General features: G+C 37.0%; 1 protein-coding gene across 2 annotated transcripts in view; it reads right to left on the bottom strand.

Annotated features, from left to right (window-relative positions):
- The window catches only part of LOC139934462 (uncharacterized), a 72,897-nt gene that overhangs the window by 11,742 nt on the left and 38,449 nt on the right, over nucleotides 1-22,706 (bottom strand). For both annotated transcript variants that reach the window (XM_071928705.1, XM_071928706.1), the window contains exons 4-8: nucleotides 19,004-19,149; nucleotides 11,651-11,754; nucleotides 2,619-2,743; nucleotides 1,223-1,348; nucleotides 647-722 (exon numbers count right to left, since the gene is read on the bottom strand). In XM_071928705.1, coding sequence (XP_071784806.1) covers nucleotides 647-722; nucleotides 1,223-1,348; nucleotides 2,619-2,743; nucleotides 11,651-11,754; nucleotides 19,004-19,149 — 577 coding nt within the window. The remainder of the gene's footprint in view (nucleotides 1-646; nucleotides 723-1,222; nucleotides 1,349-2,618; nucleotides 2,744-11,650; nucleotides 11,755-19,003; nucleotides 19,150-22,706) is intronic.

Below are 22,706 nucleotides of genomic sequence, written 5' to 3'. Positions count from 1 at the left end.
GGGTTCGAATCTGAGTAATATGCCTGTGATATTTTTTTCACAGGACTACGGAAAAGTACTGAGTATACAGTGCTAACACACATCGGTGTATGGGTAAAAAACAAAATTAATATTCTTTATCCCCAATTCAAATTTAACATCTATTATAATTTATGCTACGTTTTGTTAAAATTTTTGATTGGAGAAGCAATCCAAACAAAATAAATTGAAATGGACCTTGGTATCCTTGATGTCACAGTTTGATTACAACCTTGCAGAACAATGAGCAATCATTGTGTCTGTGATCAACTGCCTGAAATACTGTACTAAGTTACAGCACTTTAAAGTGGTGCAGTAAACAAACCATGAAATCATCATCAATCAGTACAGGAATCTACTAATCTGAAGTCTTAGTTTTAAATGGAGTTTTTTAACAAGGATTTTACAGAAAAAAAAAACTAAAAAAACTGGCAATCAGAAAGTATAGATTTTATTCAACAAAAGTGCCCCCCCCCCCCTTCAAAGAAATGCCAGAGTGTACCCTTGTGTGTCCGACCAACATGAGCCGCACTGGATTGTCAATTGCAAAATGTGCATAAAATGTGCATAAAACACCCTAAAAAACACTTCAACAACCATGAAATAATGAAACAATCGAAGGACTTACTTAGTGGTGTTTCACTGTTGTTAGTTTTGGCATCTAGATCTGCTCCATACCCTACAAGTAACTGTATCATCTCTCCCTGTTTACAAAAAATAAAACAAAACAATTTAGAGACACGCCAAGACTTTGCAGCAATTTTCACTAAACCTGTACACTATTTGAACACTGGAGGGCCAGGCAACATATTAGTGACATGTTTTAAGGAGTAGTCTGGCTCACTGGTCTCAAGTTTCGGTGGTGGAGTTGTAAGAAGGGGAGTTCAAATCCCACGGCATTTGTTTTCTTGAGCAAGACACTTATAGTTATAAATTGCTTCTCTTCACCAAGGAGTATAATTGGGGACTTGCGAGGACTGAGGTGGCATTGTTCTTAATTCACTGAGCGCCATCCAAGCTGCAAAGGTTGTGTACTAACGAGCAATGATCATTGATTTCAAAAATTGAGGAAAACAACAACTGCAGTCTTTCGCTCAAATTCAATAAAATTCTGGGTAAAATTCACATACATGGCAGTCAGTTTCCCTTGTGGTTTGTAACTTGACAAAACAAATACAACTAAATTGTTTATTATTTGACTTACATGAGCCCAGCATGCTGCAGCGTGTATCGGCTGCCACCCGTCATCATCTTTAGCATTGACATCAACATTGTTGTCTAGGAGAAACTTGGCTACTTTGTCGAAGCCATTGGCTGCGGCTATGTGAAGCTTCAAATGAGAACAAGAAAATATTTTAATAAACAGAACAATCTGTAGAAATTGAACCCAGAGAAAGCCGAGTACATCAAGCTTAATAATATGGCTTTGTTTAGCATAAATACTGTGGGCAAAGAATCAGCGCTTATGGAAGCAGGGAAACAGCCATTAAAGGCAGTGGACACTATAATTGGTAACTAGACAAAATAATTGTTAGCATAAAACCTTAAAACATTGTGAGAAACGGCACCCTCTGAAGTGACATAGTTTTCGAGAAATAAGTAACTTTCCACGAATTTGATTTCGAGACCTCAAGTTTAGATGTTGAGGTCTTGAATTCAAGCATCTGAAAGCACACAACTTCATGTGACAAGGGTGTTTTTTTTTCTTTCATAGTTATCTCCACAACTCTCAAGCTCAAATTTTCACAGGTTTGTTTTTGTATGTATGTGTTGAGATACACCAAGTGAAAAGACTGGTCTTTGACAATTACCAATAGTGTCCAGTGTCTTTAAGTCAAGTGTACTTCACCTTTTTGCTAGAGCACAAATGTTTTTTTTGTTTTTTTTTCAAGAAGACAGACAGAGCCTAAACCCTCAGCAGAAAATGAAGCCTAGACTTTTAGACAGGCCCCTAGAATTGTCGGCTGAGGCTAGGGCTATGAGCAGACATTGAAGTGTAAGATGCTCTAAGCAACATCTTTAAAGATACTATTGGTAGTTTGTCAAAGACCAATCTTCTAGGTGTATCTCAACATATGCATAAAATAACAAACATGTGAACATTTGAGCTAAATTGGTCGTCGAAGTTGCGAGATAATAATGAAAGGAAAAAAAAACACCCTTGTCACACGAAGTTGGGTGCTTTCATGAGCTTGATTTCGAGACCTCAAAATCTAATTTGGAGGTTTTGAAATCAAATTCCCGGAAAATTACTTCTCTCTTGAAAACTACGCCATTTCTTAGGGAGCTGTTTCTTACAGTGTTTTACTATCAACCTCTCCCCATTACTAGTTACCAAGTAAGGTTTTATACTAATAATTATTGAGGGTGTCCACTGCCTTTAACCACAGCAGCAGCCGTAGCCAATCAGACATGGCACTTTCAGGCCATCATTGCTTCTGTTCTTGGACTCGGGGCTCCTTCAAAAGTTTCCAATTGACTTTCACATTTTTCAATGGAAGTGCCCTTTTCAAAATAAAAACGGTCTTGTCCTTTCAAAGATGAAATTCCAGGCCTGCATTTTTTCTCTAGACCAATCATCACTTTTTTCTTGCACTTACAAACGAGGCACCAATTTCGTCCCTTTTCTCCAGATCTTGATTGCTTTGTTTTAACTTGACGAGATCGTTCAGCATACGGTTGGGTGCCACATCTCTCAGTTCATCAATGTGTTCTTGTGTGATACCTGCATGGAGAACACAGAAAGGGAGACGGTTAATCAAGACACGCTAAAACAAACCCGGGGGATAAACAAGTTTCAAAAGCACAAACTTGTCAAGGTTTAAGATACGAAGTGACTTGATGTTTTGAAGGCAAAGTAAGGGGAAAAGTACATACACCCTTTAAAGCAAAAATTAATACTCTTTATCCCATATGCAAATTGAACATCCATTGCATGTATCTATTACATTATTATATTTTTTTTTTGCCAAAAGAATATCTACAAATGGCAATTAAAGGGCAGTGACTTGGCCATTTTAAGACCTTCCAGCGTTGCAGTTGTGTAATGCCAGTCATATACTCGCCTTGTATTTCCTTATTAAATGTCCCCTTTAACTTTACTCAGAGTTCCTACCTGAACTCATTACAATCTGAATTGTCTTACCAATCTAATTTTAACCAGCGCTTAAAAATACCCCCGAGAAGGGATTGTTTCTAAATGAAAAACATGACACATATCCTCGAGAAAGATCTCACATTTCCTCCCATAAAGAGCTTCACCATACTTTCCCCTACTCGAGTCTTATGAACCATGCGTTTATAAAGTGTTGCGACACGCCCAACGATGAGTGGGTGCATCAGCGGCGTTAATGCTCCAGGGGTAGTAACTTCCCTGTCAACGCTGAATGCGAGGGGAAGTATTGTCTTTATTATGCTCAGCGTGCTTTCTGCTGCTTTTAAGTAGTTATATATGTGAGCATAGAAGGGCACTGTAATGAAGGTGAGAAATCAAAACTGAAAAGCCGTGAGCTTTCATCAAAGGGTAGAATAAATGCATGTCACGGCTTAGCAGATTCGAGCTCTGGTGTTTCTGATCAACAGAGTGTGGGTTCGAGTCCAAGTCGTGACTCCTGTGTCCTTAATCAAGACACTTAACGACAATGCTTCATTCTTCTGATGGGATGTAAAGCCGTTGGTCCTGTAAGTTGTGTACCAACGCATGCGAAAGAACCCAGTGCACTTAACAAAAAGAGAAGGGGTTCACCCGGTGTTCCTGGTTTGATTGGCAGCATAATGCGCCACAGCACCATGTAAACCATTACATTGTGCTATGTTAAAGGAGTAGGTCTCATATTTCAAATGTAGTCCACATACCGTAGCTAGCAGGAAAATACTGCGTGCTTAAGCCCCTTGAGCGTCACTGAGTGACGGATTATAAGAAGCCACTATTATTAACAAAATGTCAGAGGGAGTAAAAACAGAAAGGAATCAAAACGGTATTAATTAAGAGAGCATGTGTACTCTGTACATAAATAGACAACTGCTTATATCCACATGGAAACTTTAATTAAATTATCCGCCGCAGTTTGCATAGATTATTTTAGTACTCCCAAAAGGTTCATTTTACTACAGGTAGTAGGAATACACAAAGAACCTTGTGCACTTTGTAAGGAGAAAGGGTTCAACCCGGTGTTCCTGGTTTGATTGGCAGCATATTTCGCCACAGCACCTTGTAAACCATTACATGTACATATAACGGAATACATCTCATACTTTTTAAAATAATTATTGTTGAATCACTCTCTCTTAAACCGCATTCCTCTGCAAGGAATTGTTTCTCAAAAATGTTATACCGGAACATCAGCTGCAGTGCTTATTACCAAGTTAGTTTTTATGGTCATTGATTTTTTGAGTAACCAAAATTTTACCCACCCTTTAAAATGTTAATCTAAATGCTCAGGTCAAATCAGCTTAAAAAATCAGACCTAGCATCTGCAATGTTAGGAATTACAGGAAATTGAAGGATAACATCAGGGTTAAGCGCAAAAAAATGGCTAAGCGCAACACAATTATGCTTACCAGAATGTTAGGCAACCAGCCACATACATGTACAATCTGTGACAGAAATCCTGTTTTTTTTTTTTTTACTTTGCAGAATTTTTTCTGCTGAAGCTGGTTGATGAAAATAAGGCCCAGGTTTGTTTTTCTTACAGGCGTACTCAAGTACATGTACTTGAACTCAACTATATATATGTGGATGGGAAATGACCTACTTTTAGCTACAAGTACGGGCAGACTCACTGTCTGTATGCGATGATTATTCTTTACCGAGTATAAAAATACCTGTCTACCCACATTGTTTCCTGCCTTAGTTTCCATCTAGAGTAAGAGGGGGGGGGGTCTTACAGGGATATGAGAAATGAGTAAGAGCCGGGGTCATTATCGTGAAGAAAGGGCCAGGGTAACGCAATCTATACACTGGATAAATAAGGACTCAGTCCCTTGAGGTCCATTACACCCTGCTATTGACTGGGCAATATTGATTAGCAGGCAATAACACATGGTCCGCACAGTTTATTTAGTGTCCAAGTAGGAAGGGGGAGGCTTGATGAGAAAATTTTGCTCTCAGAATCTTTGAAAACAAGCAAATTTGTTATCAAGAACAAAGCAAAAACAACTTCTTTAGATTATAGGTTTTTTTATCGATATGGTAAATAGATCTGCAACGCCGAACACGTTTCAGAAGTTTTTTTATTTTCTTTATTTTCTTTGGGGAAATCATTTGATACGGTTGAGCATAATAGCCCACACAATAAATTGGCTGTCGTTTGAAAAAACAAACACATCACATCGAGAGAAAAAAGAACAGGAGGAAAAAGGGTAAGCTTAGGAAAAACACTCAACTTGTTGATTTAACTTGCAGGTGTTTCATAAACTTACCCTTCCATGGCTTGTCTACTATCTGTTGAAGTTCTACGAATAACCACTGAAACACATACTCCTCTTTTGCCCAGGAAAAAATTTTTAAACACTGGGCAATAAAAAACAAACTGACAGTTGCCAAGAAAATTCCAGCAGGAAAAAAAAACCCCGAAAATTGTAGACAGAACTTGAAATATTCTTCTTATAACAAACCCTACTCTTCTGACTAGTTAAAAGTGCAAAACAGCAAAAGAGCAGCTTACGATTATATTATATATTATATAAACTTACAGTGGCCAAGCAAATTCCAACAGAAGACATATAGAGAAAGAGAAGTTAAAAGGTAAAAAAAATAATAATTAAAATACTCTTGTTACCAGGTGAAAGTGCAAAACGGCAGATGTATACCTTTAAGTGACAAACTTTATGAAATAACTTTCCAGTGGCCACGCAAATTCCAGCGACAAAAATCGAAAAGAGAAAAAGAAGTTGAAAGAACAGAGAAAAAGAAGTTGAAAGAAGAAAGAAAAAAAAAGAGTTTTTAAATCAATTTCTCATCTTACATGTACCAGGTGGAAGTGCAAAACAGCGGATGTGTATTTTTAATGACATTCTTTTGAAACGAACTTCCAGAAGCCAAGCAAAAAAGACACAAACTATGAAGCGTAAGAGAAATTTAAAGTTTTTAAAAAAAATTAGAAAGAAAACAAAATAAATAATAAATACTGGTCCTACAGTACCAGGTGAAAGTGCAAACGGCATTAATGAAAACGTCATGAAATAATCTTCCAGTGGCCAAGGAAATTCCAGCAGAAAAAAACAAACATTTTTTAACGAATTTGAAAGAATTAAGATTTGTCTTCTTCAAATGATCGCCTTACCAGGTGAAAGTGCAAAACAGTAGATGCATAGCTTACAATTTTTGTGAAATAAACTTCCAGTGGCCAAGAAAAATCCAGCATAAAAAACCCCATAAACTTTAAAGCGAAAGAGAAGTTGAAAGATTTAGAAACACAAAATACTCGTCTTACCAGGTGAAAGTGCAAAAATGGCAGATGCGTAGCTTACAATTATAAGAAACTCAATCAAGGATGAGTGTTGAGAGGGACTTCTCTTTAAAGAATCTTCCCCGGAGCAAGTCAAATTTAATCACAAGAATTGATCATTTATGTCTATTTTGGAATGCAGTTTCCGTCTGCCCTGCGGTGTGAGGGGCACTGATTGCATGCCAAATCTACCGAACGCTTCCAAAAATATGATGACTATTTATGTACAGCGGTCTCTCACTAACAGACCCCATGCAAATTAAAAATAAAATGATTTATTTTTAAGAGTCAAAGTGAAGCGCTTCAATCGACTTGCGAACATCGGATGCAAGTGTGAATCTGACGTTTTTAGTTTTGATTCCTTGAACCAGATGTTTAGCTCGGGGCTGGGGGAGGGATCTCCTATTTAAAATGTTCGGCTAGGGGGTTTCAGTTGCCACTAAAGGGCTTCAAAAATTACCCCCTGATATGACCTGATCATGGGTATGACATTTTGACTGTAATTTGTGAAAATCTGTTATGTGACTCCTGTCCTAGTTTACTATTTTTATAACTGTCAATGGGATACTGTGCCCACGATTATTTCAGGTTCTTTGAAACAAACCATTCCCCAAAGGCAGGTTTGAATTGTTGACTGCCGCAGAAAATAGTCTGTGGATATGTTTTATGGATGGATGGGATAAGAAAAGGAATCAAGAAACAATGAAAGGTTACTCCAAGAGATTGTCATAAAGCCTGCTAAGAATGAGTAGGAGATTCAGAATAATCCATCTAAATGCTCCGAGGATGTTGTCTCATTTTGAATTATTCCTTTGGAGACTGTTGTCTGAATATTTCAAATCAACTTCAAACGGCAGAAGAGGGGAAAAAATGGGATATAGACCTTTCCGTAGACACGGATGGAACGTCTACTGGGCAAATTCATAACATCAACCTCATATGGATTTTAAACAGCCAATAAAGGATGATCACAATAGTTCAACGATTACCTTTTTATGGCCAAATAGACATCGTAGATACGGTTCAATAACCATTTTACTCTCAAAATTTGCATTTAGTAATAAATAACTCGAGTCAAAAATGCACCCGGCTGCGCGGCTTTTTCAGCCGAGAGTCAAAAACGGCTTATCTATTGTAATGACCCCTTAACGCCAGAGACGATTTCCCCTAATTGGGTATGAACAGTTCTCCAGCTTTGGCAAACTGAGGGCGCTATTTTCCACATCAAATAGCCGCCACTGATGTCATGATTCCTTTGTCGCGCGGGTTTGTTTGACCTGCGTTTTTCAGAAATTTGGCTTGAAGCGTTCTGGAGAAAAACCCATTTTTACCTTGTGAGGTAAGAGACTGTTATATTTTTTTTAGTGTTTTTTATGGACTGCAGCTGTTAGAAAACTGTAATATCTACATGTATATAATTGAGATCATCCTTTATTGGCTGTTTAAAACGAAGGAAAAAAAAGAAGAAAAAAAAACTGGCACTTTTTAAACTCATTACTGTATGCGCAGTGGTACTAGTCCTGCATTTCACCTCTGTGGAGTCGGTTCGAATCCCACCTCAGACAGGCGCCAATTTAATAATTTTAAATGGTCACACAGTTCTTTTTGTACAATTGATGCAATTAAAAAAAAAAAATTATGCACGTTAAGGGTCCTTTAGTAATTTTGGAATGATACAGTCAACCTTAAAATGTATCATGAAAGTCCAAGGAGTAAGGAGTTACTTTGTCGGTAATCCATTTACCGAAAGAGGATCTCCTCCTCAAATTATTGATGTTTATTTATCTTAGTTATATTCTTTGGAGGAGGACTGTTGATGACATGGACTGGAATGAATTAATAAATATAAAGGGTCCGTACAAAATGGTTTTTATTATCCAAAAGAAACCTCATAAGATTTTGTAGTTTTTTTTTGTATTCTACAAAAACAAGGTGTCCGTAAATAAATGTAAATAAATGTAAATAGTTTCATTCATAAATGAATTTGTGGATATTGCGTGTGATTGACCCTCTCCTGTGTGTGTATCAAACAAAACTACCGAAGGTTATGTCTCGTTTTTGCTAAATTCCAATTCCGGGATGTGACAAATGGTCAAAGAGTTTCCTTTCTTATTTAAAGTGTATTCTTAGATCTTTCAGCGGTTTTGGCTCATTGATGGGGTGCTCTTCAGTTTGCTTGGTAATATTTAAACTGCTCTTGTACAAGGAATGAGTCTTTTCGAAGGAAACGCCACTATTATGTCCCATTCTTAGGATGGAACAAAAAGACGTTGGTCCCGTGTGTTGTTGTTTAACACTAGTAAAGAACAAAGTGCACTTAGCTATTAAGGAACAACCGTCGCTTTCACAAAACTCTTCCTAACTTAAGAATTAATCTTAAGACATAGGACGAGTCCCAACCCTGCACTGTAGCATGCAGAACCTAAGATTAATCCTAAGTTAGGACAAGTTACTCTTTCTTACTCGAGAGTTAATCTTACATGTAGCTTTGTGTGAAATCGACGGCTGGTCTCATATACCTGGCTGGACAAAATACTGAGCGCTTTGGTACACCCCTAGAGGTGTGATAAAGCGCTATTAGACGATGTGACCTCTGATGTCACTCGAAAACCATCACGATTCGCGCGCACACCGCCGGGCAAAACCTTTGTGTTTTGGCAGCCAGCTAGAAAGTGTATGCAATCTTACCATGACTACACGTATTTTTGCCCCGCGAAACATGACGTATACAGTGTTTTGTAAACAGAGGGCGGTTTGAAAATGTAAACAAAGGTCACAACGTCTATAAGAACCAAGTATTATTATATGTCTACCATTAAAGTACAATATAAGTCAAAGCAAGCTGCAAAAAGCAGATTCAATGAAAAGATCAGTATTTTCATATAAAAACATTGACAAATAGTTTTTGTCAAAAACACGTTTTTTTTTTAGGGGGGGTTTGGGGGGGGGGGGGGGGTTCATGGTATGAGTTTGCCCTTTGATCTTTTCAATCACCTACACTCCAAGAATGCCGGTGTCGTTATTTTTTCACTTTTGTGTGCCTTTATGTGTTGTATGTCGGCGTGAATTAAGTAAAAATATAAAATCTCGGGACTAAAATTGAATCAGCACAGGAGAGGAAGAAGCCAATTCGATTAGGTTCGGATGTGGTAGTGTGGATGCGCTCTCTCATGATTCTATTATACCATTGTAAACGCTAAATGGCTGACAATAAAACCAAGATTCAACTGCATGATGTTGGAGATGCATATAGCCCGACTTTCACTGAATTTGCTTCTTTCTTTTTGCTTTTCGTTTTTCTTCGACAGCTGATGCCATTTCAAAATCGTAAAAACAAATTTTGCAATTGGTTCTTCCATGAAGAAGAAGAGAAAACAAAAAAAAACGTTTTGTATACAAGGTCATATTCAAAGTGTTAAATGCATACATGTAAAACCTGACCTGTCCTACCTCAGTCTCTTTTTACACTTTCGTCCCATGTTTATGACAAAACTGCTTATCTCTGTGCTTGCTGTTCTCCAAATATTTTTTTTTTTTAAGTAAGCTGTTTTGTCATTTAAGTGTTGCAATGCCTGAAATATATGTAAAAACCTGAATTTTTTGTACATTGCTGATGGCTAATAATCAATGTTGGGATACCAACAACCGCAGCCAAGATACACAATTTCTCAAAGTGTCTTTCAAGCCAAAGAAAATCAATCAGAAATGGAAATATGAAACTTGTTTTTACTCCAAGACTTCCTCAAACCGATAACATAAATATACATTGCCTCGTGTGACATTACCCTTACAGTATAGTGTAGTTGGAGTGTTTGAGCATTGTAAGTGTACGATAAACTGCATTTGTACAATTGTCTGAAGTTACAACTCATAACTCAGTATAAACACATTGTTTAAAGCCTCGCAGACGCACACAAGTTCAGGGTTTATTTGTGACTTAGGTCAAAAAAGTTTTTCATGCGCACTTACTTGAACATTTGTATAGCATGCTCAAAAGTACAGTTTGTATGTACATAATGCAGTATATGCTTTAAATTTATTGATTCTATTACTTTTGCACACAAAAAAGAAAGGCTCTGAAAATGAACTCACTTGGACTGACCAAATAACCTCTTTTATTAGCATAAAACCTTACTTGGTAGTGTGTAATGGGGAGAGATTGATAGTATAAAACGTTGTGTAAAAACGGCTCCCTCTACAGTAACATTGTTCTTGAGAAAGAAGTAATTTTCCATGAATTTGATTTTGAGACCTCAGATTTAGAGTTTGAGGTCTCAAAATCAAGCATCTGAAAGCACACAACTTCGTGTGACAAGGGTGTTTTTTCTTTCTGTTATTTTATGTACATGTTCACCATGTGAGAAGACTGGTCTTTGACAATTACCAATAGTGTCCAGTGTCTTTAAAAGAGAACAGCCAAACAAACATTCACAAAGTAGTTTATATTAATATATATAATATTAAAAAAAATATATATAAAAAAAAAGGCTTGTATTATTTGACTAATCAAGTCCAGCTATTGAGGGAAGTATGTTGTACTAGGCTGAATCCAACGTATACACAGACCATGTGATGAGAGAAAGACATCTGATTGACTATCAACCTTATTCCCATGGGTCTGTTGATCTTGCCAGACCATTTTAACACAGAGTGCCTACCTTGATTAAAACCCCTGGAATTGAGTAATTTACACATGCACTAATATATGACAGTTTGATTAGGCCTGTAGCTGACCTTTATAATGCTTTCTGACATGAGGCATTAGAGAAGTTTCGCAAGCATGCAGATACAGATACGGATACGGATATGATAACCGTACCCATTCACATCAGCCACGTGTTGGATTTTGTGGCACTTGACATGCCTGATGGCGCTCGCATTCACCTTGAGTGTTTTTCAGACAAGCATGACCGATAGAGGCCCTGTGTTTTATACACTGCATTTTGTCATCGTTTTGCTTGCAAATGACTAACAATTTTCTATTTTTACAAAGCACCATACCAGTGAAAGCAACTCAACAGTATCCGTTTTTCTATGACGTGTATGAGATCTTGTATCCGTTGCTACTTGTGTGCAAAATGCGATAGTCGTGGATACGCGTCACGTGAACACACAAAGTGTTGATGTATCGGTCTCTCTATCTGTAGACTTGGGAAACCTCTCTATTGAAGTTGAAAACTCACCTTTATCTGCCATTTGTGATTCGATATAGTCTAGTGTCATCTCGTCCTCACATATATCATAAGGCATGTTCCCGTCCGAGTTGATGGCAAGAAGCTCAGCTCCACTGAAAATCAAAGGAAGAAACAAATCATTTGTTACTCAAGATACAAATATAAAATCAAATATTCCTTTAATTCCAAATAATCATGTACATTTAAGTACAAAAATGTTGTACCTACTAATTTAACACAGGCTAAAGTACGCACAAAACAAGTACGCACCAAAATAAATATTTTTGGAATGATCATTTTCATGTGAGATAAGACTTTATTTTTCACAATTGAGACATAACATTTTTGCACTGACACAAAGAAATACATACACAATTGTTGCAACTTTGCACCATTGTTCTTTGCAAAACCACAACCCAATGGAAAGATACCCATTGAGTTACAACAAACTTTTAGGATATGAAGAACCAATTGGATCAAAAGGATCAGAGCATGTGAGTTGTATATCACAAGTATTACAGTGAAACTGAGAAAGCTAATAAATATGCAACTAAATATTTATACAGCATTTTATACATTTCCAGCTCTAGTTGTCAATCTCATACATATAACCTCTTTTGTTCCATATTTATTCAGTTTGAATCCCCAGTAAACCTTTCCCAGCTGTGGCATCAAAAAATGTGCACATGTACACCCGACACACTGACCTGTATGCACACACTACAATAAGATAATTCATGCACTGTTAAATGGCAGACTTCTGAGACAGATATGTTCCAATTAAAATTTTATTTCCTTTATAATTTACTCCTGTAAATTGAAGGGAAATTCTTCACCTCTGGTATTGTATTTGAAAAACTTGAAAAACCTGTTCAGTGAATTAAGGAATTCAGAGAATGGCTGCATCTTAAAAAGTTTGTATATAAGATCTTTGACAGTATTTTTAATTGGCCCATAAATTGTTCAAACAGTAACACAACGAAGGAAAAGAAGACAAGTTTATTCTATAAAATTGAAAGACTACAAATCCTCATGATGAAAACCAAAGGCAGCAGATGCAATTAGATGGAAGCTGCGATTGTAAAACAAAACAGTTCTAACAGTCTCAGTCTCTGTTTAATTTACACGCCGATCCAAACCAATGTACCATTTTGGGTTCAATAAATCAAACAACCCTCTCTAAATGCATACAAGAACTCTAACATCTATAAGGGATGTTAAATTTGCATCGGGGATATTAATTTTGGTTTTTTAAACATACACCGATGTGTGTTAGCACTGTATACTCAGTACTTTCCCCGAGTCCTGTGAGAAAATATCACAGGCATGTTACTCGGGTGGGATCTGAACCCACGACCCTTGCAATTCTAGAGCAGTGTCTTACCAACTAGACTACCGAGGTTGCCTGGTAGATAGAGGCAGTTCGAATCCTATGTTTTGGCAGCGGGTACCGCAACAATATAAGAGATGCTGAATTCGCATGGGGATAAAGAATATTAATTTTGGTTTTTACCCATACACCGATGTGTGTTAGCACTGTATACTCAGTACTTTCTCGAGTCCTGTGAAAAAAATATCACAGGCATGTTACTCGGGTGGAAGTTAAATCTCTAATCTTCGCTATGCATAACCTATTTTGAGTAACAGATTCACAAGGCACTAGTTTCTTTACTTCATTTATTGCATCGGCTGCCTTTGGTTTTCATCATGAGGATTTGTACGCTTTCAATTTTATAGAATAAACTTGCCTCCTTTTTCTTCCCTGTTGAACAATTTATAAGCCAATTAAAAACACTCTGCAGTTTGATAGCTGTCAAAGATCATATACACAAACTTGTAAGTCGCAAGTTTTTATTTAATGTTTTATTTTACACTGGGATGGGTAGTTTTTAACTGTGGTTGGGTTTTAGGGGACATTCTTTGTGGCAGGACGGCTTTGTAGAGAAGCTGGTCACCTGTTCCTCCTCGCCACTCACTGGCTTGGTATTTTTAAGCTATTTTGGTTCATTGTTTCTTTTTGTATCGGCTTGTATATTTACATTTTTATGCCAAGGTGTAAAGTCTAATCAAACTAAAACTAAACTAAAGCTACCCGTAATATATTTTATATTTAACGGTATTTGCAAGAATGTTACTTTTTGTGACACTAAAATGTGACACAGAAATAAAAAAAATAAAAAACTTTTGACACTAAAATTTTTTTATAAAATAAAAATAAATTAATGGTTTAACTCTTCAAAATAAAATTTAAAAAAAACAAATGTCTAAAGACTGGACTAAAATTAAACACACCCCCATCAGGGATGCCTTATGCGTTGACCCAAGTATGAATATTGCAGGAAGAGGGCAATTTATCTTTGGGTCTCTGGATCTAAGGAAATGAAAACCCACAGGCCATTGACATTTACAAATCAAGGCAGTGTTTCAATAATAATATGTGTTTATTTCTATTTCAGTCAGCCAGTGATACAAAAAGGAAACCATAATGGGACTAAGGTACAGTTAAATTGTTGGATAAGACTTTCCTGTTTTGTTTTGTCTGAGTTGACATAACTTTCAGCTTGGTTTTAACTATATATTTTTTCAGTTTGGTGGAATAATACTTTTCCAGGCAAGTTTGCGATGTACATGTACTTTACTTTCTGATGTGAATTGCCGCAACCCCGATTCCAGCTATCCTCAATAGAATGATCTTTGAAAGCCCTCATGCACAAGTGCTGCACGCCGCGCTGCCATTTCTGAGACGCTGGCAGCGCACAGTTTTGTACACAAAGACATAAAAAATCATCTTTGTTGTTTACCTTTTATTTTGATTACAGTATCTTTCTCAAGAATTTACACAATTTCCCAGACATGACAGCTTTACAAAATGACATAGAATAAATAAATTGAATATTTGAAATAAAACAGAAAGTGAGTGGTGAAACTAAGTTTGAAAAACTTGCTGATATAAGACAGCATATTTATAATTTATTAGAAAGCACAGTTTTCGTGTAGCATCATTCACACAAAACTTGATTATTATTGTCTGTACTGTTTTTAGGAATTAAATATTCACTGTACATGTATGTGCTCTAATACATTCATCCTTCATTCAAACTTATATTTATTTCCATACTTCATGAAAACAGAGCACAAACAATTTATTTTAGTAAGCTGTCCGGTCGGGAATTTCTGTTAAGTGTATGAGACACCCAAAATCACACAAATAGTTAAAAAGACAACCCCTCTTGAGACACCTCAAACCACACAAACAGTTGAAAAGACAACGATTTTGCCAACCATGTATATAGTGTACAAAACCTTCAGGCTTCCATTGTCCCAGCAATAACGGCACAGCATCCATCACTTGCGCCCTTTGAATTGGTCTATAAGAGAGGCCATATTCATACAATGTAAAACAAACAAACAACCCATATCCGTTACAATATACATTTTGCGAAGGATATACATGTACTGTGGCTGCGTGGTTGACTACCGGACTCAAACTCTGGTGGCACAGTCATAAAGTGTAGGTTCAAACACCCCTGGTCATGACACTGGTGTCCTTGAGGAAGGCGCTTTACTATAATTGCTTCTCCTCACCCAGGGGTATAAATACTTATAACCTCTTAGGGCAAAGATGGTTTTTGTAATTAGTTTAACTTGATGTGCTTCATGCTCGGCAGCCCTGGCTACATACTCCCCAGGGAGCTGAGATGGTGCAAAGTATACAATAAATGGTCCCCCAACGCTGGAAATTTATTTAATCTAAAGCCATCATCATCAAAATTGGCAGTTTCACATCTCCAAAATGTCCATTATTACTATTTACAAGTGCACATGTACATGTACATATGGCAACGTTTTTTATCAAACAAATAACGTCAGAGTAACTTGTGTGATGGAGTTCAAAAACTGAAGTTTAATTTGTTAGAGGTGTTCCCTATGGGCATGTGGGTATAATATGATATTGATACGATGTATGTGAGACTTGAAACATATTCTCTCAGCATGTCAGCACAAATATTTGTCCATGCAATGAGATCTTTGAAAATGGACCTCTCCCTTGCAAACTCTTGGGGGCGCTCTATATTGTGAATCCCCTATATTATTGAAAAGCAACATCATGACATCGACTTTTATCTTTCTGGTGGGAGCATCCTTTAAGTAAAGATAAATTGTTTTCTTTTCAAAGCCATTTCATCTTTTTGTTTCTTCCTGTGCTTAACCGGCACCTTGAGCAGGCTTTTTAGGGCCTTGGTGTTGAGCTGCCACCATTTACCAGTTTGCATCGAAGGACATAAAAACGAAAATGTTGAGGCGGGTTTATAAACTGGTATTTGAGATTGTGTGCATGTTGGCCGTGATTATGTCATCAAGGCATTGGTAAAAGACTGTACCTACGGGTACATGTATTGCACGTGCACAGGGAACTTTTTCAAGGAGTTCCTGTGATCTTGGTTTGACTGGCATTTGTGCCTTATGTGCCTTATGCTTTTCTTGAAGAACTGTTCCTTTTACATACTGACCAAGATTTTGTAAAGATGGATTAAATTGCACTCCTTAAAGACAGTGGACACTATTGGTAATTGCAAAGACCAGTCTTCTCACCTGGTGTATCTCAACATATGCATAAAATAACAAACCTGTGAAAATTTTAGCTCAATCGGTCAACGAAGTTGCAAGATAGTAACTACTCCACTAAAATCTGTTAATCTCAATAAATAAAACCTCTTCATCCAAACAGAGTTTCAAAGACAACACAGACTATTATTGGCAACAACAAAAGTTGCTTTTTGACTGAAAATAATCCTGCACAGGTAACAGTAAAAAAATGTGTTTTAAATCCTGAATAGTAGGCTAAAAAATAAATACCAAAAAGACAAAAAACATGGCACTTCTTTATCAAGATATTAACATAATCAAGTGTACAATCATAAGCTCAATGGTACAATCATACATAATTGCTTAACCTGATAATCTTTTCTCTCATTTAACACACAAGGCATTCATCGAATCTTTCCTTCAGCACAACCCTTCCGCAGCAATTAAATTGATTGCAATTCATCCAACCAGAAATTCAAAACCAATTTGCATTAATTTTCGCACCGAACAATATTTTTTCTGATCGTCTTAGATTACCCGATGTAGGGACTGACTTAACAAGTACGTATTATATAACATGAGAAGTTAGAATACGACTTTCCATCTTACCTATGAGGGTGACGGGTTATATGACATTCTCAATACTCACTGCATGGTTTTATTTTTCCAAATAACGCTAGAATGACAGACATGCGATAGATACCAACCCTGTGCACTGGTGACCGTCAAGGTGAATTACATTTCATTTCATACCATTATATGACATGAGAGCGCCTGTGTCTTTGTTCGTTTAGTACGGTACATAGTCTTCTGGGGGGCCCTTGTGTTACAAGTGTGTAGTTTCGCAGATGACAACGAGGTGTCACTCTAAAACCAACTGATACTTTATACGGGACATATGGTCGTCTGAATTGAAAGCGATGTTATACACACTTGCGCGATTGGTGTGCTACTAGTGTGAGAAAAAATGATACGTCAATAGCAAAAATGAAACTGGTCTCTTCCACCATGTATGTCACAAGCAAAAAGTATGTGCTTAAAGACACTGGACACTATTGGTAGTTGTCAAAGACCAGTCTTCTCACTTGGTGTATTTCAACATATTCATAAAATAACAAACCTTTAAAAATTTGAGCTCAATTGGTCGTTGAAGTTGCGAGATAACTATGAAATAAAAAACACCCTTGTCACACAAAGTTGTGTGCTTTCAGATGCTTGATTTCAAGACTTAAAGTTCTAAATCTGAGGTCTCGAAATCAAACTCGTGAAAAATTACTTCTTTCTCGAAAACTACATAAATTCAGCGGGAGCCGTTTCTCACAAAGTTTTATACTGTCAACCTCTCCCCTTTACTTGTTACCAAGTTAGGTTTTATGCTATAATTATTTTGAGTAATTACCAATAGTGTCCACTGCCTTTAAGGCACCCTGTTAATCATGTAATTTTATGCTTGGTATCAGTCTACTGATGATGAGAAGGAGTATCAAATGTCACCACAGAAAAAGACAGTCAAAAGACCATTCAACCTAATTATATTGCATGGCAGTTTGGAAATCTAGAATCATTTCTGAAGCTTGCACTTCAGTAATAATGGCCCCATAATTAAACTTGAATATTGTTGTTGGTCTGCTTCGTCGCAGTTAGTGGAATTACAATAGTAATTGATTTATTGCCCACCACTGCAATCGGTCTACATGTAGCTATAAGTGCTTTGTATGTAAGCGCAGAAGCATTACAGTGTCAGAATTTAAAGTTTTTGATTATGTAGGTTCAGTCTTGTTTACATGAATTATTTTAAAAACTGTATTTTTACTCAGTCTTGAACTAACTGGCCTGAAGACGAGCAGAGTGTACTGTTCGAAAGCTTTTGAGATAGAAGTAATTTTCCACGAATTTGAGTTTAAGACCTCAGAATTAGATTTTGAGGCCTCAAAATCAAGCATCTGAAAGCACATAACTCCGTGCAACTTGGATGACCAATTGAGCTCAAATTTTCACAGGTTTGTTATTTTATGCATATCTTTAGATACATAAAGTGAGGAGAATAGTCTTTGACAATTACCAAAAGTGTACAGTGCCTTTAATAAAACGGATACTTGAAATGAGGTCAACATCTCAACCAAATGGTAATTGCATTTGCCATTAACACATTCTTCTTACATCAGAGGGTGCTAAACTGCTTCCTGGATATCATATCTTTGTTTTCTGTTTTACTTGTCTAGCAACTCTGAGCTGCGTTGAACCATTTGATTTAATCAGAGTTTATCTTTTAAAGAGCCTTACAGTCTGATTCTAATTTTCATTCTGTTCATTGACCTCATCAATGTCTGTTGGGCCATGTTCACATTGTATAATTTTACTTTGCAAATGTTTGTTAGATTGTTCAATAATTTGAGTTCTTTAGCAAACAGCCAGTGCTATTCTACATTGGTTGAAAGTGGGCAGATCGGACGTCTAGAAAGTGAAAGTAAGTAGCAACCAGCAACAAGAATTACAAGTGAAAGCACAGAATATAATCACTTGTTAAAATCTGGACTGCTCCATATTACTTGAATTCGCCTTATGAAATGGAACAGTCCAAATTTCATCTCGTAAATACATTCTGCTATAATAAAAAAAAAAATGTAATTAAAAGCATCCAATATTTGTATAATATATACAACTTGACATCTACCCTGACCCCAAGACCCACTTCTTACTTCATCATCTCTTTCATCCTGTGAAAAATAGCACTTTTAGGAACCGACTACGAATAACAATTAAAGAAACACTTACTTATCCACCAGGAAGCGAGCAAGATTAACGTGACCGCAGGTGGAAGAGGCATGCAGAGGTGTCCATAGTTCCCTGTCCGTAACGTTGACGTCTGCTCCATGCTCTACCAGCAGTTTCATCATGGCTTCGTTGTTGTCGATGCAACACTGGAGTAACAGATGCAGAGAGAGGAAATATGAAAATTTTAGAAAGAACATTGAGCGAAAAGATATTTTTCAACCAAGGGGCGGATGATGAATGTTCCAGGCCTGAAACTGCACGGAGGCAAGGAAGGTGATTGCCTCTAAAATAATAATTTGGGGGGCTAATCGTCCTTACTCGCAGCTAGAGCTGAATTAAAAAACCGGATAGTCTGGAAAACCCTTGTGGCACAGCAGAGAACCAACGCACAACTCAACTAACATATGGCCCCGACCGGGAATCGAACCGGGGTCACCTTGGTGAGAGGCGAGCGCTTTAAGCACAAGCCAACCGTGCCACCCTTGTCAATGCCTTGGTGCCCTTAAAATGCTCCAGTACAAATTTACAGTTTCTTCATGGTGCCCTTTGCCAAATGCCTTGGTGCCCTTGCACTTTCAAAACCAAAACCTACAGGCCTGTGTTAGCAACAAAGGCGATTGTCTCCATCCCCTTGTCAATGCATTGGTGCCCTTGAAATGCTCTACAGTACAAATTCCTCACTGGGTGCCCTTTAAACTGCATTTACAATGTAGTGACAGAAAACTTTCACAAAGTAAATCAAGGAAATACACAGTACACCCCATATCAGACAAAAAATGTGGGCGCTTCAAAAGACCATCTGACATCCCATGCCAACCGCAACATCTTTCAGCAGGAAACCGCATATTATTCTGTCAGCAAACAAAACTAAACAAATATTTTCAATAGGGTGAATGACATTTAAACCACAAACTCATTCTGCAGGCCAGTCTTGAAAGTCATGGTGAATCCTAAAAGAGGTGCAAGATGAATAGTTGAAAACATGATTTTTGTTTGTATCTTCGTTTAAAACTACTGGCTCTATAAACAAAAAACCAATTAATTGAAATAACACTTATGTTGCATGAAAAATATTACATGTATTTCCAGGTGTGCAGGATATTAACTTTTAAGTAAACTGCAATAAACAAAACGACCGTGTAATTGTTACACTGCTGAGCAAAGATGATTTCTTGTTTGTTTTAAGATTTGGCATAAAAGCTAGTTACGATAAAAATCTTCACAGTTATAACAAGTTCTCATGAAGCTAGATTTCATATAGATCACAGCACTGTAATAAGCCTCAAACATCATCAGATAGATAGAACATTCCAGGGAAAGGTGGATTCAACATCACAACAAGAAAACTACAAAGTTGAAAGTAAGTCTTTTAGTGCTTCCTCCGATTGAATAGTGTCTTACAATCCGAATTGAAATTCATTCCAAAGTCTAGGAACTGCTTCATTAGGATTGTCACCAGCAGATTTTATATCATTTGCCCCTACTTTAAGCAAACACAACCATTCCCAGGGCATTCAGGTTGGTGTAGTGGTGTCTTGCCTCCCCTTGTACCTCTTAGACTTCGGTTCGAATCACATGTGGATTGGGTTTTTAGTCTCTACATGACTGCCTAGGTTTTGCCAGGAATAATTCTCTGGGGTTTATCTCCCACATCTAAAACTGAAATTTCTTCTTTATTTTCTCTTCTCGCTTGGCTGTAACTAGAGCGTAGAGAATAAAATATCCAGATCTAGATCCCTGACCACTTCAACCACTCTACTCTACTACATGTAAACCAACCCCCTGGCTGCTAACTCCGATCCCAACAACCTGATCCAATATAGATTCCCAAATTACGTATTCAGGACATGTGTACCAGCCAGTAATGACATTCCACTGTGCTTGCCCTGTAATTCTGCCTCACATGGAAATTGCTAATTTCATCAAACTGTTTGGCTAGTTTGGATTGATTAAGTGATTTAACACTCCTCCGCTCAATCAGATTTATAACTTCCCTCCACTTGAGATTCCACTCATCCGAAGTTGATTCAAATTGATCCTAGAAAGATGAGGGGAGATGGCGTGTAGGAACGTCTAGATACCCACATTAGCATACACCATTTGAGTCACATCATCATAACTGAGTATCATATCAAACTACTCCAGAAATTGCACTCAATGCTCCATTTCAAGGAGCTGAATTCAATTCTAAATAGACAATTTTTCTGTTGGCCAAAAGTGGATTCTTGCAATGATATATAGTTCATGAAGCTTTAGTTATTTTTAACATCTTATCCATTGTCTTATCACTTTATTTTTATCTTAAACTCTTGTTGTATTTTAAATAAATTCAGCCTTTATCTGCATTGTTTCAATGTTTACAAACCCTGAAATGATGTCTTATACACTTTGAAAGTAAATAGCAGATGCATAAAAGTGCAACTACCGTTCCTTTTCAACTGTTTAAAGGTAAGGTCTACCTTTGGTTTTGGAACCATTTGATTATGGCAATCCTGTATTAATGTAGATAAAATGAATCTAATCTGTAAAAAGTTCATCTCAAAAAGGTGGTAGCCTTTTTGAGATAGAGCACTTAATCTGGAGCGGTTATGTCTATGCACGAAGAATAATTCGAGATTGGAAAACACAATCTGAGAAACATTCCATTCAAAAACTTTTCTCACAAACTAATATTGTTTAATCCTTCTCTTTATAGGCAGTGGACACTATTGGTAATTGCTCAAAATAATTATCAGCATAACAAACCTCATTTGGTTACAAGTAATGGGGAGCTGTTGATAGTATAAAACATTGTGAGAAACGGCTCCCTCTGAAGTGACATAGTTTTCGAGAAAGGAGCAATTTTCCACGAATTTGATTTTGAGACCTCAATTTTAGAATTTGCGGTCTCGAAATCAAGCATCTGAAAGCACACAACTTTGTGTGACAAGAGTGTTTTTTCCTTCATAGTTATCTCGCATCTCCGACGACCACATGAGCTCAAATTTTCACAGGTTTGTTATTTTATGCATATGTTGAGATACACTAAGTGAGGAGACTGGTCTTTGACAATTACTAATAGTGTCCACTGTCTTTAAAACCACATTCATTAGAAGGAAATTGGTCCTCAAAACTGTACACACTATACAGACAACTGTTTTGCTTCTTACCAAGTAAGTATTGTCATTATTTTTAGGATTAATTACCAAAGGTAATACCCTCCCTTTAAATCATAAAGTAGAAACATCACAGCATTTACAAAACTAAATATAAAAAAATTGTTTTTCATTTTGAATAAACAGATGGCGAAAAAGTCAGGATTATATTACGAGTATGTTCAAACCCTTTCCTAATCTTACCATCTTTCCATCCATCTGTTTTTCAATTCAATATTAGATAAGAAAGTGCAACCTGCTAGTCAACCAAAAACTGAAAGAGAGATAAAGATTTTAAATATGAAGATCATCTAGACCACTGGCTCTCTACTCAACATAATTATTTACAGAGGAGGTCTTCCAAACCTCAATAGAAAGTGTCGCTTTCCACTTCTCAGAATTGGTGACCATATTATTATTATTTTTTTGTTTCTCAAAGACACTGGACACCTTTTGTTATTGCCAAAGACTAGTACCCCACTTGGTGCATCAAATCGTCAGCGTTTTCACAAAGTAGCACTCTACGTGCTTAAAGGCAATGGACACTATTGGTAATTACTCAAATAATT

Source organism: Asterias amurensis, chromosome 3, assembly GCF_032118995.1.
Source record: "Asterias amurensis chromosome 3, ASM3211899v1".
Classification (NCBI taxonomy): Eukaryota; Metazoa; Echinodermata; class Asteroidea; order Forcipulatida; family Asteriidae; genus Asterias; species Asterias amurensis.
Note: the sequence above shows the minus strand (reverse complement) of the source record. Positions and strands in the feature narration are given on the sequence as shown.